The sequence below is a fragment of the Salmo salar genome, unplaced genomic scaffold (genome assembly GCF_905237065.1).
Source record: "Salmo salar unplaced genomic scaffold, Ssal_v3.1, whole genome shotgun sequence".
NCBI lineage: Eukaryota > Metazoa > Chordata > Actinopteri > Salmoniformes > Salmonidae > Salmo > Salmo salar.
This window is the reverse complement of record NW_025550932.1, coordinates 56,348-73,023: the sequence shown is the minus strand read 5'-3', so window position 1 is coordinate 73,023 and position 16,676 is coordinate 56,348. Positions and strand designations below refer to the sequence as shown.

The 16,676-nt window shown below is 46.0% G+C and overlaps 2 protein-coding genes across 5 annotated transcripts; both read left to right on the top strand.

Annotated features, from left to right (window-relative positions):
• The first annotated feature begins 2,251 nt into the window (after nucleotides 1-2,251).
• Nucleotides 2,252-5,572, top strand: LOC123723780 (collagen alpha-1(XXVIII) chain). Of its 3 annotated transcripts, XM_045714108.1 has the most exons (7): nucleotides 2,252-2,724; nucleotides 2,800-2,877; nucleotides 3,058-3,138; nucleotides 3,310-3,342; nucleotides 4,277-4,345; nucleotides 5,115-5,183; nucleotides 5,285-5,572. In XM_045714108.1, the coding sequence occupies exons 4-7, from the start codon at nucleotides 3,311-3,313 to the stop codon at nucleotides 5,397-5,399; spliced, it is 285 nt and encodes a 94-aa protein (XP_045570064.1). In that variant the 5' UTR covers nucleotides 2,252-2,724; nucleotides 2,800-2,877; nucleotides 3,058-3,138; nucleotide 3,310; the 3' UTR covers nucleotides 5,400-5,572. The 3 variants fall into 3 exon arrangements, with proteins under 3 accessions (XP_045570064.1, XP_045570065.1, XP_045570063.1); XM_045714109.1 differs by having other exon boundaries at nucleotides 2,252-2,877; XM_045714107.1 differs by lacking the exons at nucleotides 2,252-2,724; nucleotides 2,800-2,877; nucleotides 3,058-3,138 and having other exon boundaries at nucleotides 3,145-3,342.
• A 6,930-nt stretch (nucleotides 5,573-12,502) lies between these two features.
• LOC106606713 (collagen alpha-1(VIII) chain-like) lies at nucleotides 12,503-15,828 on the top strand. 2 transcript variants are annotated; one of them, XM_045714110.1, is made up of 5 exons: nucleotides 12,503-12,777; nucleotides 14,247-14,304; nucleotides 15,265-15,331; nucleotides 15,523-15,595; nucleotides 15,713-15,828. In XM_045714110.1, the coding sequence occupies exons 1-5, from the start codon at nucleotides 12,730-12,732 to the stop codon at nucleotides 15,737-15,739; spliced, it is 273 nt and encodes a 90-aa protein (XP_045570066.1). In that variant the 5' UTR covers nucleotides 12,503-12,729; the 3' UTR covers nucleotides 15,740-15,828. The 2 variants fall into 2 exon arrangements, with proteins under 2 accessions (XP_045570066.1, XP_045570067.1); XM_045714111.1 differs by having other exon boundaries at nucleotides 14,250-14,304; nucleotides 15,713-15,751.
• The last annotated feature ends 848 nt before the right edge of the window (nucleotides 15,829-16,676 follow it).

The following is a 16,676-nucleotide window of genomic DNA, read 5'->3' as shown; positions in this document are numbered from 1 at the left end:
GAGGTTTTACGGCACAGAATCCTCTGACACTATTGAGTTGACTGAGGTTTTACGGCACAGAATCCTCTGACACTATTGAGTTGACTGAGACTGTATAGGCTACTACTCAGCGTTTGAGGCTGATAATAAACAGAGGTCACAGAAAGAGCATAGACAGAGGATTTACACACCGAACGATCATAGTCACCTACACACGCATTTACAAACACCATGGGGATGTTATGGGAACAACCAGGGATGAAAAAGGGCCCCAAAAAATATATTCTGTCCAATGATCTGTCCTCTGATGGAATGATTTCTCCATTCCTGTGTAATTTGCAGGGGAAAACAGGCCGGTCTGGATCTGACGGTACTCCAAGTCCTAAAGGATTTCGTGTAAATTCTTTGTTTTGTCCTAAATGAATCTGTAGTGACAGAAGCAGTGTTTTTACATACGTTGATGTTTGTTGGAATGTTTTACATAGGTTGATGGATGTACGGATGCATTAACCGTCTGGTCTCTGGTGTCACTGTAGGGGAACCTGGCATCAATGGAAGGCCTGGGATGGAGGGTATCGAGGTACTGTAGCATGCATGACTAAACCACACGCATTTCCAAGAGAAATAATCTTAGAGGGTTCAATGACAGTTCAATGGGGTCGAACCCGGGTCTGTAGTGATGCCTATAGCATTGCGATGCAGTACCTTAGACCGCTGCGCCACTTGGGAGGCCCTGACTGATTGGTTTTCTTATTTGGGAATATACAGTATTTGTGAAAACCTCAAGGCCCTGTGATTATAGCCCACTGCAGAGGATTTATATTCATGCATTGACCGAGGTGTTTGTCTTGCCTCTTTTGTAGTTTTTTTTTAACCTGTCTGGGAACCTGGGATCCTAGTCAACAGCCAGTGGAATCGCGTCGCGAAATACAAATACCTCATAAATGCTATAACTTCAATTTCTCAAACATATGACTATTTTATACCATTTTATAGATACACTTCTCCTGAATCGAACCAGGTTGTCCGATTTCAAAAAGGCTTTACAGCAAAAGAAAAACATTAGATTATGTTAGGAGTGTACCCAGCCCAAAATAATCACACTGCCATTTTCAAAGCAACTAGCATGCTTCACAAATACCCAAAACACAGCTAATTGCAGCACTAACCTTTGACAATCTTCATCAGATGACACTCCTAGGACATCATGTTACACAATACATGCATCGTTAAAAAAAAACAGCATTTTACATTGGCGCGTGACGTTCAGAAAATATTTTCCCTCAAATGCTTCCGGTGAATCAGCGCTACAATTTACAAAATTACTATTCGAAAACATTGTTAAAATGTAATATTGTCATTCAAAGAATTATAGATTAACATCTCGTGAATGCAACCGCATTGCCAGATTTAAAAATAACTTTACTGGGAAATCACACTTTGCAATAAACGAGGTGCTATGCTCAGAAAAATAGGCTAGGCGATACAGGTTAGCGCCATCTTGGAACCATCTAAAATCAAATATACTATTGTAAATATTCCCTTACCTTTGATTATCTTCATCAGAAGGCACTTTCAGGAAACCCAGGTCCACAACAAATGTAGTTTTGTTCGAAAAAGTTAATAATTTATGTCCCAATAGCTCTTTCTTGTTAGCGCGTTCCGAAGGCTACTCATAATGTACTGAAGCGCGCGGGACTTGTCGTCACGAATGTGCAAAAAAAATAGATTTACGTTCGTTCAAACATGTCAAACGTTGTATAACATAAATCTTTAGGGCCTTTTTCAATCAGAGCTTCAATAATATTCAAGGCGGACGATTGCATTGTCTTACTAAACGTTTCGGAACGAAAGGGTACCCACGGGCGCCCGCGTCATAGTAGTAATGGCCCTCCCTCTATGATCAACTTTCCAGGCCTCTCGTTCGGTCAGTTTCTACCAGAGAAGACTCAAACCACTTTGTAAAGACTGTTGACATCTAGTGGAAGCCTTAGGAAGTGCTAAATGAATCCTAACTCACGGTGTGTTTCATAGGCAAAGTGTTGAAGGTGATTCCACAAATCAGATTTCCACTTCCTGCATGGAATCTTCTCAGGTTTTGGCCTGCCATATGAGTTCTGTTATACTCACAGACACAATTCAAACAGTTTTAGAAACTTTAGAGTGTTTTCTATCCAAATCTACTAATTATATGCATATTCTAGTTACTGGGCAGGAGTAGTAACCAGATTAAATCGGGTACGTTTTTTATCCGGCCGTGCAAATACTGCCCCCTAGCCCCAACAGGTTTTAATTAATACATTTTTATTTAACTAGGCAAGTCAGTTAAGCAAAAACTATTATTTGCATTTACTGCCTACCCCGGCCAAACCCTAACGACGCTATGCCAATTGTGCGCCGCCTTATGGGACTCCCAATCACGGCTGATTGTGATACAGCCTGGAATCGAACCAGGGTCTGTAGTGACGCCTCTAGCACTGAGATGCAGTGCCTTAGACCGCTGCACCAGTTAGTGGAGGTCTTGGGGACCAGGGCCCTGAAGGACCCAAAGTAAGGATTATGCTAAACTTCCTATACCTCCAGAAATGTTCTAGATAAAGATACAGCTAAAATGTACAGAGAAAGTTGGGGAAAGGTGAATGATGCCCCTCTTTCCCAGGGTGACCTAGTGGAGTGACGGAACCTCCTGGGGATACTGGCATCAGGTTTCCTACACCTAAGGCCAGTTGAAATCTGTTGTTAGAGGTGACTTCTACCTCTTTTCTGTCATACGATCTCTCTAGTCATCTCTGACTCTAATCCTAATTTATCCTGTGTCAGAACACCTAGGGTGATAAAGGAAACCAGGGAAGACCTGGACCTACCAGTCCCATGGGTATGAGTGAACCAGGACTGCCAGTAAGTTCACAGTGTTCCTTAGGTTTTATGACTAGATATCTTTCTTAAGTCAATGCTTGACATAGCCCTCTTGTAGAATTACCCTGCAGTGTGTCAGGATATCCACTAGGGTGAGACATATTGTAAATAATTGAGCTTTGCTCTTTGCTGATGGATAAAAATAATTTCTATCTTCTTTAGTATGTCTACTAGTGTCTGATTGGTCGTCCAGGGCTTCAGGGAACACAAGGGTTCCCAGGAGAGGGTCTACCAGGGCCTAAGGTGAGACACCATCACTAGCTGTTCCACCCACTGATTAGTCTAGCTTGGATATGTACTGTATGTGTATGCTATAGTGTGCTGTATGTGAGATATGACATGTATTGGAGTACTCTCATACTCATACAGTGAAGTATGTACCTAGATAATGGCTCAGTGTCTTATGTGTTTCAGGATGACATGGGTTCAAGGTTCAAAGGTGACAAGGTATGTTTACATTTACATTTACGTCATTTAGCAGACGCTCTTATCCAGAGCGACTTACAAATTGAAGCATTCACCTTATGATATCCAGTGGAACAACTACTTTACAATAGTACATCTATATATTTTTTTTGGGGGGGGGTTAGAAGGATTACTTTATCCTATCCCAGGTATTCCTTAAAGAGGTGGAGTTTCAGGTGTCTCCGGATGGGACTGGGATGGGGGGGTGGGACTGGGATGGGGGGTTGGACTGGACTGGGATAGGGGGACTGGGATGGGGATGGTTGGACTGGTGATTGTTGACCCTGACCTTAACCTAAACCACCTCAAGATGGGAGGTATTGAAGTGCTGTGTGTCTGTGGTGATGATGGTCATGAAAACATGGCGTACAGTAAGGCAGGGGGTCCGGCGACAGAATTGTCTCTCTGCCCCAAGTCTAAATTTGTAGAATAGCAGGAAAGGTGCTTTAAAACTGGAAAATTGTCTCTCTGATGCCAAGAGGGGGGCCTTTTAAATGTTCAGTCCCTGGGGCCGAGACTTGAGTCCAGCCATGCACGGCAGAAGTCATAGTAAAACCTCTTGTATGCCATTTTTATCACACTGTAGTAGGAGTTGTGTTCTGATATTATGACAGGGTCCTTGATGAGGTTGCTATCATAAATGGGGTCCCGACGCAAAAAAATGTTTGGGAACCCCTGCACTAAGGGATTACCTCTTATCCCCTGATCCTCTAACTTCTGACCTCCAGGGAAACACAGGAGCCCCAGGGTTGTCAGGATTGATGGGTTTTCTAGGAGAAATGGCAGGCCTATCAAATGATTCAATTTTTTCCACTGTGTTCAATTGTTTTGATTTGTATCCCACTGCCATTCTGGTTTGTTCTATCACTCACTTATAACTGAACTGAGTAATCTATGTCCCTCTCTCTCCCTGCAGGGAGACCATGGTCCACCTGGGTCTTCCAGCCCTCGTGGGCCACCAGGGCTGGGAATATTCATCCCGAAGGTGAGTAGAACTAAATATGGGAGTGGGTGATATGGTACATTGCCCCCTTACTCAAATCCAGACCTCGACGTGCTTAGTACAGCTGGTTTTCATTCTTCACCTCTATTTATTTTTTATTTTATTTCACCTTTATTTAACCAGGTAGGCTAGTTGAGAACAAGTGCTCATTTACAACTGCATCCTGGCCAAGATAAAGCAAAGCAGTGCGACACAAACAACACAGAGTTACACATGGGATAAACAAACGTACAGTCAATAACACAATAGAAAAAACATCTATATACAGTGTGTGCAAATGAGGTAAGATTAGGGAGGTAAGGCAATAAATAGGCCGTAGTGGCGAAGTAATTACAATTTAGCAATTAAACACTGGAGTGATAGATGTGCAGAAGATTAATGTGCAAGTAGAGATACTGGGGTGCAAAGGAGCAAAAAAATAAATAACAATATGGGGATGAGGTTGTTGGATGGGCTATTTACAGATGGGCTATGTACAGGTGCAATGATCTGTGAGCTACTCTGACAGCTGATGTTTAAAGTTAGTGAGGCAGGGTAGGATAGGTATAGGTTTGTAACAGTTTGGATCTAGATTGTCTCCCCCTTTGAAGAGGGGGATGACCGCGGCAGCTTTCCAATCTTTAGGAATCTCGGACGATACGAAAGAGAGGTTGAACAGGCTAGTAATAGGGGTTGCAACAATTGCGGCGGATAATTTTAGAGAGGGTCCAGGTCCTCTAATCAGGGACTGATTCAGTTGTCTTCTCCACAGGGTGACCAGGGCTTCCCAGGGCAGCACGGACCACAGGGAGAGAGAGGAGTTGTGGAGCCAGGGCCGAAGGTGAGTGGATGGCAAAGGTCTCCAATGCAGCATACAATATACAGCTGAGATGAGCAGGTGTTGAATGTGGAGGTGAGTGTCTGATCTGTGGTCGTCTCCAGGGTGAACCAGGACCTGACGGATCCTCTGGGATACCTGGTATACTTGGGGAAGATGGAGCGGTCCAACCTAAGGTTGTCACGTCCTGACCAGTATAAGGGTTATTTGTTATTGTAGTTTGGTCAGGACGTGGCAGAGGGTATTTTGTTTATGTGGTTCGGGGTGGTGATTTATTTAATAGGGTGTTGGTTTAGTTAGTTCTGGGTTTTTGGGGTTATGTTCTAGGTTTGTATTTCTATGTGGTCTCTAGTCTTTTGTATTTCTATGTCTAGTTTATTGGGGTTGGACTCTCAATTGGAGGCAGGTGTTTTCTAGTTGCCTCTGATTGAGAGTCCTATATATGGGTATGTGCTTGTGGGAGATTGTTTCTTGTTTTGCCTGTGGGAGCCTGACAAGACTGTTTTGTTGTTCGTGCATTCTTCGTTTTGTTATTTTGGTGTTCCCTTTATTTAAAATAAATAACAAGATGAGCATCCACATTCCTGCTGCGTTTTGGTCCTCTATTCCCGACCGACAGCCGTTACAAAGGTAAGCAAGGTGTCAAAAGTTCATTTAGAGGTCAAAGTTCATTGGGCCCCATTGTTCATCTACTATACAGTATAAAGAGCACAGACATTTGAAGTAGTTATTACATAACTTGTTTATTGTCTGCATTTTCTTTGTGTCTTGAAACAGGGTGAGATTGGTTTGCCAGGACTGCGAGGAACAGAGTGTGCGCCTGGGAAAGGAATTCCTGGATTTTTTTTTGAAGGTTTAGGGATCTAGAATGTTTACCCAGACAACCACCCAGAGTCCTATAGAAACCTTTAGTAGTTCTGGCCTACCTGCATACACCTACGTTATACACAGCATTGTCTGCTTCCAGTATAAGAGTCATACTGATTAACTCAAACTTAAGCAATACAAGAGAGGATATCCTGAATAGTCAACCTTTGAAGTACAGGATGGACAAATATTGTGCTGGGTCTTACACAACTTAATTGAGTGAGTTTACCAGTCACCCTCTCCTGGGTGACAAAATATTGAACATGCCCTATACGTCAGGCTGGCTGAATAAACATTTCCTGAACACAAAGTCAATATATATCCACTACAACTAGACTCCCTGACTGGTGCTTCACCTTTAAAAGGCAGTTCCAAGCAATATTATATGTCATAATGAAATATGATAAGTTATGAATGGTACCTGTATTGATAACGGAAGCTTAAACACAGTAGTGGTGCTTTTAGAGAATCCAGACAGGGTTGGGTGTCCCAAATAGCATCTTATACCCTTAAAGTGTGGTCCACTGCACTCTCGTGGAACTGGGTCCTTTCTATGACTTCTGCAGTGAAACCTTTGACAATGACGACCAAAATGGTCAAGAATTTGTCCAGGTCCTAGTTATAGGCTAGCTACCTGAGCAGGTAATATGGGAAATGTTAGGGTTAACAATGTTAGGGTTACCAATTCCCCCACCAAAAAAACCTCAGTCTCAACTTACTGTTGATAGTTAAGTTAATAGAATACACAAGGTGCAATTTCGAAATTTGGTTGTGCATCACCAGTCACTCAATTAGCCCATGTCAATTTCTTTTTTAGGTTGGTAAGTTAGTCTGGTGGCCAGCTATCTAAACTTGTAGTAAGCATGGTCGAATTACCGACCGGGGTGGGGCCCATTGATCATCAGCTATCATGTTAAAAACTGCAAACATTTGCCTTCAACCTATGGCAAATTGTGTAGAATTGCAGGAAATTAGCTGTAAAACTGTACATTTTTATCTCCGCTCCATGGCAAGATGATTAGAAATGTAGCGAACTTGCTTTAAAACTGCAACATTTTCTCTATGCCCCATGGCAAAATGTGCAGAATTGCAGTAAATTAACTTTAAAACAGATTTTTTTCCCCTTTCGCTATTACGAGGGGGGCCGCTAAAATGTTTTGCTCGCAAGGTGGAGAGATATTGATGTGGGTACACAGACCCACAAGCCACTGGGGCCCCTTATGATGAGTTCGGTTTTTAGTGGCCCCCACCCCCATCAAAGTTGCCCATCCCTGCTGTAGATGTTAGAGAATGTTAGTGTTTAAGGCGGGTCATCTTTAATAGAGGAGGCATTAGGATTTATGGCTGGGTTTGGTTTGAAGTGTTTTTTAAAGGAATTCTAGGGGCTAACTTTAGGGTTCGATTATATGGCTGTTTATGAGTGTCATCTGAGGTTCCCTTTCAAGTTACATGTGTGGAATGCCACTTGGAATTCTTCAACTTTTTTCAGTCTGGGTGGTTTTCGGTCTTGAGATCTTCACACAACATTTTTAATTATAGATGGTTATAGGCTACATGTGCACCACCAAGTCAGGACAGTTGGCAAAATTAAGAGGGGTAAATAGACCAAATTATTAGGGTGAGGCACATGGGCTACTAACAGCTTACTACACAACATACACTTATTATTACTTTCTTAGCTACAGTGTACATATCTCCCTGGCATATTACATAATTTACGCAGCAGCATACAATAAATGTTTTGGAATCACCTTGTTGTGCTCACTTGAACAGGAAGGTGGCGTGGGAAAATCCTTAATGGGAAAATTTTGCCATCGAAGTCTGGCATTCTCTGGATTTAGGGTGCTTTCAAGACAACTGGGAACTCTGGGGGGAAGAAAAGGTTGAATCATGATGACGTCAGTGATCTCCAGGTTGTAGCTCTAGAAAGAGGCCCGAGTTCCGAATGTACAATTCCAAGTTGGATGAAAGTTCAAAATGTATTTTCCCAGTCATATTTGAGCACGGCACAAATCATGCTTCATTGACAGCATGGCAAATGTTGAATGTTTATCATTTTAAACTAGGAAAAGAGACCCTTAATCTTAGACTTTGGACCACACAGCCGCTTCACTGAATAGCAGGCTAGTGATTGCTAGCCATACTGATTCCTTCCAAACCACTCATTGTTGAATTTGCGATTTCCAACTTGTGTAATGTTTATCTCCAACGGCCGAGGAGCACCGATACGTTCTATCTATAATTTCTCTTCATTATTTCTCTTCATATGACAAGGATTAAACAGGATTTGCCAGTAGATTGTCGACTTGATTCATGATGATGACTGTTAGCTAAGATTTTGAAAGTATGATGTTGACATGGTCAGTGCAATCAAAGCTATTGTAGATGTAATGTGATTTCACATAATTTTATCAGTGGCCAATGACCTTGAGCATTCTTGGATTGACACTTCTATTGTAACTCTATGGCAGCACCCAAGGGGCTAGAATTTTCTAGCTCTACCCTTAGACTTGGCGATGACGTGCAGTCCTCATGAGTGAAAGAACACTGAGACGATCACGGCGCAAAACCACCACAGAAAACACTGAGCTACACTGAAACACCTGCATTTTGGAGCTGCCTTACTCAAGAAAAGAGACCACGTTTCTATGCGGCTTTATTAACTCAATTATATATTTTTTTTTACATTGTTTGCAAACTGATATGTGACACGTATTAATGCCAAAATAACATGCAAAACAGAAAAGCTCCGCCCAAAAAATGTTTTGGGGCCCCACCTGCCCTGAATGACGTGTCACCACTGGACATAACATAGTAAATCTAAATCCTGGACACTTAAATTAGTGTAACATGTTACATTTGGTATGAATACATGAGACAGAAAATGTCTTAAGGCAAAAACGAAAGGAACCCTAACCTTAACCGTTTAAACAAATTCATAACCTTAACCCTAAACTAGCTATTGTTAGCCAGCTAGCTAGCGTTAGCGTTGTTTTTACTATCAGTATTTGCCTTCTTACCATAATCCTCAGATTTCAAAAGACATAAGTATTGCTTCTATTACTTTACAAACTATTTGACTATTGTGTGACATGAGGTTGTTTGATTAGGGATAAAGACAGATGAACAATATGCTTTAACAATACCAGTAAGCTCTCCCACCCATGATTGTATTTTACATCTCTTTTAGAGTTGTTGATCCTATGAGAGGTATTTCTTAACTATATGTTTATGACAATAGCAGTGAACTCCCATTACGCTCTTTTACAGTAGATTTGGCTCATAATATGAAATGTGGCTTTTGACAGCTGGTTCAACATATCAGTGGAACAGGTTGTGTGTGTTTGCTGTATTTGCCTGGTTATTGTTGGTCTGTCATTCGAGGTTCATGATGTTGCGTATTACATTTACATTTACATTTAAGTCATTTAGCAGACGCTCTTATCCAGAGCGACTTACAAAATGGTGCATTCACCTTATGATATCCAGTGGAACAACCACTTTACAATAGTGCATCTAAATCTTTTAAGGGGGGGAGGGGGTTAGAAGGATTACTTTATCCTATCCTAGGTATTCCTTAAAGAGGTGGGGTTTCAGGTGTCTCCGGAAGGTGGTGATTGACTCCGCTGTCCTGGCGTTGTGAGGGAGCTTGTTCCACCATTGGGGTGCCAGAGCAGCGAACAGTTTTGACTGGGCTGAGCGGGAACTGTGCTTCCTCAGAGGTAGGGGGGCCAGCAGGCCAGTGGTGGATGAACGCAGTGCCCTTGTTTGGGTGTAGGGCCTGATCAGAGCCTGAAGGTATGGAGGTGCCGTTCCCTTCACAGCTCCGTAGGCAATCACCATGGTCTTGTAGCGGATGCGAGCTTTAACTGGAAGCCAGTGGAGAGAGCGGAGGAGCGGGGTGACGTGAGAGAACTTGGGAAGGTTGAACACCAGACGGGCTGCGGCGTTCTGGATGAGTTGTAGGGGTTTAATGGCACAGGCAGGGAGCCCAGCCAACAGCGAGTTGCAGTAATCCAGACGGGAGATGACAAGTGCCTGGATTAGGACCTGCGCCGCTTCCTGTGTGAGGCAGGGTCGTACTCTGCGAATGTTGTAGAGCATGAACCTACAGGATCGGGTCACCGCCTTGATGTTAGTGGAGAACGACAGGGTGTTGTCCAGGATCACGCCAAGGTTCTTAGCACTCTGGGAGGAGGACACAAGGGAGTTGTCAACCGTGATGGCGAGATCATGGAACGGGCAGTCCTTCCCCGGGAGGAAGAGCAGCTCCGTCTTGCCGAGGTTCAGCTTGAGCTGGTGATCCGTCATCCACACTGATATGTCTGACAGACATGCAGAGATGCGATTCACAGCCTGGTTATCAGAAGGGGGAAAGGAGAAGATTAATTGTGTGTCGTCTGCATAGCAATGATAGGAGAGACCATTTGAGGATATGACAGAGCCAAGTGACTTGGTGTATAGCGAGAATAGGAGAGGGCCTAGAACAGAGCCCTGGGGGACACCAGTGGTGAGAGCGCATGGTGCGGAGACAGATTCTCGCCACGCCACCTGGTAGGAGCGACCTGTCAGGTAGGACGCAATCCAAGCGTGGGCCGCGCCGGAGATGCCCAACTCGGAGAGGGTGGAGAGGAGGATCTGATGGTTCACAGTATCAAAGGCAGCAGATAGGTCTAGAAGGATGAGAGCAGAGGAGAGAGAGTTAGCTTTAGCAGTGCGGAGAGCCTCCGTGACACAGAGAAGAGCAGTCTCAGTTGAATGCCCAGTCTTGAAACCTGACTGATTAGGATCAAGAAGGTCATTCTGAGAGAGATAGCAGGAGAGCTGGCCAAGGACGGCACGTTCAAGAGTTTGAGAGAAAAGAAAGAAGGGATACTGGTCTGTAGTTGTTGACATCGGAGGGATCGAGTGTAGGTTTTTTTCAGAAGGGGTGCAACTCTCGCTCTCTTGAAGACGGAAGGGACGTAGCCAGCGGTCAAGGATGAGTTGATGAGCGAGGTGAGGAAGGGGAGAAGGTCTCCGGAAATGGTCTGGAGAAGAGAGGAGGGGATAGGGTCAAGTGGGCAGGTTGTTGGGCGGCCGGCCGTCACAAGACGCGAGATTTCATCTGGAGAGAGAGGGGAGAAAGAGGTCAAAGCACAGGATAGGGCAGTGTGAGCAGGACCAGCGGTGTCGTTTGACTTAGCAAACGAGGATCGGATATCGTCAACCTTCTTTTCAAAATGGTTGACGAAGTCATCCGCAGAGAGGGAGGAGGGGGGGAAGGAGGATTCAGGAGGGAGGAGAAGGTAGCAAAGAGCTTCCTAGGGTTAGAGGCAGATGCTTGGAATTTAGAGTGGTAGAAAGTGGCTTTAGCAGCAGAGACAGAAGAGGAGAATGTAGAGAGGAGTGAGTGAAAGGATGCCAGGTCCGCAGGGAGGCGAGTTTTCCTCCATTTCCGCTCGGCTGCCCGGAGCCTTGTTCTGTGAGCTCGTAGTGAGTCGTCGAGCCACGGAGCAGGAGGGGAGGACCGAGCCGGCCTGGAGGATAGGGGACAGAGAAAATCAAAGGATGCAGAAAGGGAGGAGAGGAGGGTTGAGGAGGCAGAATCAGGAGATAGGTTGGAGAAGGTTTGAGCAGAGGGAAGAGATGATAGGATGGAAGAGGAGAGAGTAGCGGGAGAGAGAGAGCGAAGGTTGGGACGGCGCAATACCATCCGAGTAGGGGCAGAGTGAGAAGTGTTGGATGAGAGCAAGAGGGAAAAGGATACAAGGTAGTGGTCGGAGATTTGGAGGGGAGTTGCAATGAGATTAGTGGAAGAACAGCATCTAGTAAAGATGAGGTCAAGCGTATTGCCTGCCTTGTGAGTAGGGGGGGAAGGTGAGAGGGTGAGGTCAAAAGAGGAGAGGAGTGGAAAGAAGGAGGCAGAGAGGAATGAGTCAAAGGTAGACGTGGGGAGGTTAAAGTCACCCAGAACTGTGAGAGGTGAGCCATCCTCAGGAAAGGAACTTATCAAGGCGTCAAGCTCATTGATGAACTCTCCAAGGGAACCTGGAGGGCGATAAATGATAAGGATGTTAAGCTTGAAAGGGCTGGTAACTGTGACAGCATGGAATTCAAATGAGGAGATAGACAGATGGGTCAGGGGAGAAAGAGAGAATGTCCACTTGGGAGAGATGAGGATTCCAGTGCCACCACCTCGCTGGCTCGATGCTCTAGGGGTATGCGAGAAAACGTGGGCAGACGAAGAGAGAGCAGTAGGAGTAGCAGTGTTATCTGTGGTAATCCATGTTTCCGTCAGCGCCAGGAAGTCTAGGGACTGGAGGGTAGCATAGGCTGAGATGAACTCAGCCTTGTTGGCTGCAGACCGGCAGTTCCAGAGGCTGCCGGAGACCTGGAACTCCACATGGGTCGTGCGCGCTGGGACCACCAGGTTAGAGTGGCAGCGGCCACGCGGTGTGAAGCGTTTGTATGGCCTGTGCAGAGAGGAGAGAACAGGGATAGACAGACACATAGTTGACAAGCTACAGAAGTGTTGTTTCTTGTATTATTGTCTCCTGTGTCTTTAGAGAACTGTTTCACTTTGATATCCTTTTTCTTCTGTCCTGATTTTCACTTTCTTTTCTTCTGTTAACTAGATATTCTTGAACATAGCAGAGTATTCGTATCTCACGTCTCTGTTCTTCTGCTTGGCAGTTTTGTAATGATGGGTCTACCAGGTCCTCCTGGCAGGGGTCTACCTGGGTCAAAGGTAAGTGGTATACACACAGGTGCATGCAAACAGCTGCGCGCACACACACACACACACACACACACACACACACACACACACACACACACACACAAGCAATCCAGAAACAGCCTGTATCTCCGTAGCCCCTACCACCTAGTCCCTACCCCTTATCACCCCTTTTCCCCTGACCCATTTCCCTGTATTCCTTTCCCCTACCATTTGCCCCTCCCCCTAATTCCTACCCCCTAGCTCCTACCCTGTAGCCCCTAACCCATAGCCCCTACCCCTCGCTCTATCCATAGCCCCTACACCCTATCTCCTACCCCTAGACCCTACTCCTAGCTCCTATCCCTATTCCGTACCCCTAGCTTCTAGCCCTTGCCCCTAGCCACTACCCCCTAGCCTCTACCCCTAGCTTCTACCACTAGCCCCTAGTCCCTACCCCCTAGCTTCTAGCCCCTATGCCCTAGCCCCTTGCTCCTACCCCTAGCCCCTCTCCCCTTGCTCCTATGCCCTAGCCCCTCTCCCCTTGCTCCTACGCCCTAGCCCCTCTCCCCTTGCTCCTACCCCTAGCCCCTACGCCCCTGCCCCCTTGCTCCTACCCCCTAGCCTCTACCCCTAGCTTCTACCACTAGCACCTAGTCCCTACCCCCTAGCTTCTAGCCCCTACGCCCTTGCTCCTACCCCTACACCCTAGCCCCTTACGCCCTAGCCCCTCCTCCCTTGCTCCTAGCCCCTACTCCCTAGCCCCTCCCCCTTGCTCCTAGCCCCTATGCCCTAGTCCCTCCCCCCTTGCTCCTAGCCCAAGGGGTGGCAAAGTACAGCCCACGGGCCGTATTTATTATTCTAATATATATATATATATATTTTTATTTTTTAAACCCTTTTTTCCCCCAATTTCGTGGTATCCAATTGGTAGTTACAATCTTGTCCCATCGCTGCAACTCCCATACGGACTTGGGAGAGGCGAAGGTCGAGAGCCGCGCGACCTTCCGAAACACGACTCAGCCAAGCTACACTGCTTCTTGACACACAACGCCGCTTAACCCGGAAGCCAGCCGCACCAATGTGTTGGAGGAAACACCGTACACCAGGCAACCGTGTCAGCGTTCATGCGCGTGGCCCGCCACAGGAGTCGCTAGAGCGCGATGGGACAAGGAAATCTCAGCCTGCCAAACCCTCTCCTCTCGGGAGGCCCAAATTGATTTTAACAAACAATTGGTCCCCCATAAAATGCAGACCTCCATTGAATTGCAAAATTCCGATGTGGCCCTCAAGCCAAAATGTTTGCCTGCCATAGCCCATACCCCTGGCTCCTATCACCTAGCTCCTAGCCCCTACCCCTGGCATAGACCCTTCATCTGCTGTAGATCACTTATTGTCAACATCTCTTGTTTCTTTTCAATACCAGTGTCCCTTTAAAAAGGTCAAATGTTTTTCTTTTTGAAAATTGTCATGTGGAACTGAACTAATGTTTGTATGTTAAGCAGGGTTCTGTGGGCCAGCCAGGTCCACTTGGTCTGTCAGGTATCCCAGGAGCCCAAGGTAGGGTAACATTATCATACTGGACTGGCATGGTGGGGTGTGCGATAGTGATCATCATTTTATTTTACCTTTATTTAACTAGGCAAGTTAGGAACAAATTCTTATTTACAATGACGGCCTAGGAACAGTGGGTTAACTGCCTTGTTCAGGGGCAGAACAACAGATTTTTACCTTGTCAGCTCGGGGATTTAATCTTGCAACCTTTCGAGTCCAACGCTCTAACCACTAGGCTACCTGCTGCCACATAATGGTGATGATGGTGTAATATTTTTTGGATAATTATGTGTAATTGACAATATATCAACTGCAATTCTAGTTAAATGCCCATGTAATTATAGTATGTCGTTCATGGCCCCACAAACAAAATACTCTGCTATGTTCAAGTGGTGAGGTACAGGTAACTGTCAAAATAAAGGAAACACCAACATAAAGTGTCTTAATAGGGCATTGGGCCACCATGAGCCACCAGAACAGCTTCAGTGTGCATTGGTATAGATTCTACAAGTGTCTGGGACTCTACTGGAGGGGTGCGACACCATTCTTCCACAATAAATTCCATAATTTGGTGCTCCAGAATCTCCCATACGTGTTCAATTGGGTTGAGATCTGGTGATTGAGACACACACACCCTTTAAACCCCCTATGCTTCTTCTAGCCATTGTAGTGTTCAACTGGCCATTTTATACATGACCCTAAGCATGATGGGAGGTTTTAATTGCTTAATTAACTCAGGAACCACACCTGTGTGGAAGCACCTGCGTCAATATACTTTGCATCCCTCTTTTACTCAAGTGTTTCCTTTATTTTGGCAGTTACCTGTATGCTCAGAGGGAAATTGGTTTTGGTACTATCACACTGACGTGGCACAATATTCTGTGTGCCACTGTATACAGTATTGTGAGCTGTTATAGCCATGATTAACCATGCTAATCATTAGTCTGGTCTTCTTGTGACCTTCAGGGGAGCCTGGGTTCCAGGGGCCAATGGGCCCCCGGGGCCTCCAGGGGACAGCTTTCCAGGAGAAAAGGTACAAACTTAGCCAACGCTTTTGATCCCTGCGGGAATTGAACCAACAACCTGAGCCACACAGGACTGTAACTGCCAAACAAACACACACAGACCGGTTCAATGACAACATGGACACACACAACCATTTGCTGTTCACTATAAATGTTCTTGTTGATGTGCTTAACAATACTGTCATATTACTCTACACAGGGGGATTGGTGGAGACTGTGGGAGGAAAGGAGACAAGGGAGAATTTGGAGAGCCAGGGTCTATAGGACCCATGGTATGATAGTCTTTTGGTCCCATCATGGTTATAAAACTGAGACTGCTCTTCTCTGTGTCACGGAGGCTCTCCGCACTGCTAAAGTTAACTCTCTCTCCTCTGCTCTCATCCTTCTAGACCTATCTGTTGCCTTTGATACTGTGAACCATCAGATCCTCCTCTCCACCCTCTCCGAGTTGGGCATCTCCGGCGCGGCTCACTCTTGGATTGTGTCCTACCTGACAGGTCGCTCCTATCCGTCTCCGCACCACGTGCTCTCACCACTGGTGTCCCCCAGGGCTCAGTTCTAGGCCCTCTCCTATTCTCGCTATACACCAAGTCACTTGGCTCTGTCATATCCTCACATGGTCTCTCCTATCATTGCTACGCAGACGACACACAATTAATCTTCTCCTTTCCCCCTTCTGATAACCAGGTGGCAAATCGCATCTCTGCATGTCTGGCAGACATATAGTGTGGATGACGGATCACCACCTCAAGCTGAACCTCGGCAAGACGGGCGCTGCTCTTCCTCCCAGGGAAGGACTGCCCGTTCCATGATCTCGCCATCACGGTTGACAACTCCATTGTGTCCTCCTCCCAGAGTGCTAAGAGCCTTGGCGTGACCCTGGACAACACCCTGTAGTTCTCCGCTAACATCAAGGCGGTGACCCAATCCTGTAGGTTCATGCTCTACAACATTCGCAGAGTACGACCCTGCCTCACACAGGAAGCGGCGCAGGTCCTAATCCAGGAACTTGTCATCTCCCGTCTGGATTACTGGAACTCGCTGTTGGCGGGGCTCCCTGCCTGTGCCATTAAACCCCTACAACTCATCCAGAACGCCGCAGCCCGTCTGGTGTTCAACCTTCCCAAGTTCTCTCACGTCACCCCGCTCCTCCGCACACTCCACTGGCTTCCAGTTGAAGCTCGCATCTGCTACAAGACCATGGTGCTTGCCTACGGAGCTGTGAGGGGAACGGCACCTCCGTACCTTCAGGCTCTAATCCTTCTAACCCCCCCCTTAAAAGATTTAGATGCACTATTGTAAAGTGGTTGTTCCACTGGATATCATAAGGTGAATGCACCAATTTGTAAGTCT

Bases quoted from the DNA above. Each gene is read 5' to 3' on its own strand.
- LOC123723780 (XM_045714107.1), top strand. From the start codon at position 3,271: ATGTACCTAGATAATGGCTCAGTGTCTTATGTGTTTCAGGATGACATG. The intron at 4,346-5,114 runs GTGAGTAGAACT...TCTTCTCCACAG, and splicing joins TGGGAATATTCATCCCGAAG to GGTGACCAGGGCTTCCCAGG. The intron at 5,184-5,284 runs GTGAGTGGATGG...GGTCGTCTCCAG, and splicing joins TTGTGGAGCCAGGGCCGAAG to GGTGAACCAGGACCTGACGG.
- LOC106606713 (XM_045714110.1), top strand. From the start codon at position 12,730: ATGATGGGTCTACCAGGTCCTCCTGGCAGGGGTCTACCTGGGTCAAAG. The intron at 12,778-14,246 runs GTAAGTGGTATA...TTGTATGTTAAG, and splicing joins GGGGTCTACCTGGGTCAAAG to CAGGGTTCTGTGGGCCAGCC. The intron at 14,305-15,264 runs GTAGGGTAACAT...TGTGACCTTCAG, and splicing joins AGGTATCCCAGGAGCCCAAG to GGGAGCCTGGGTTCCAGGGG.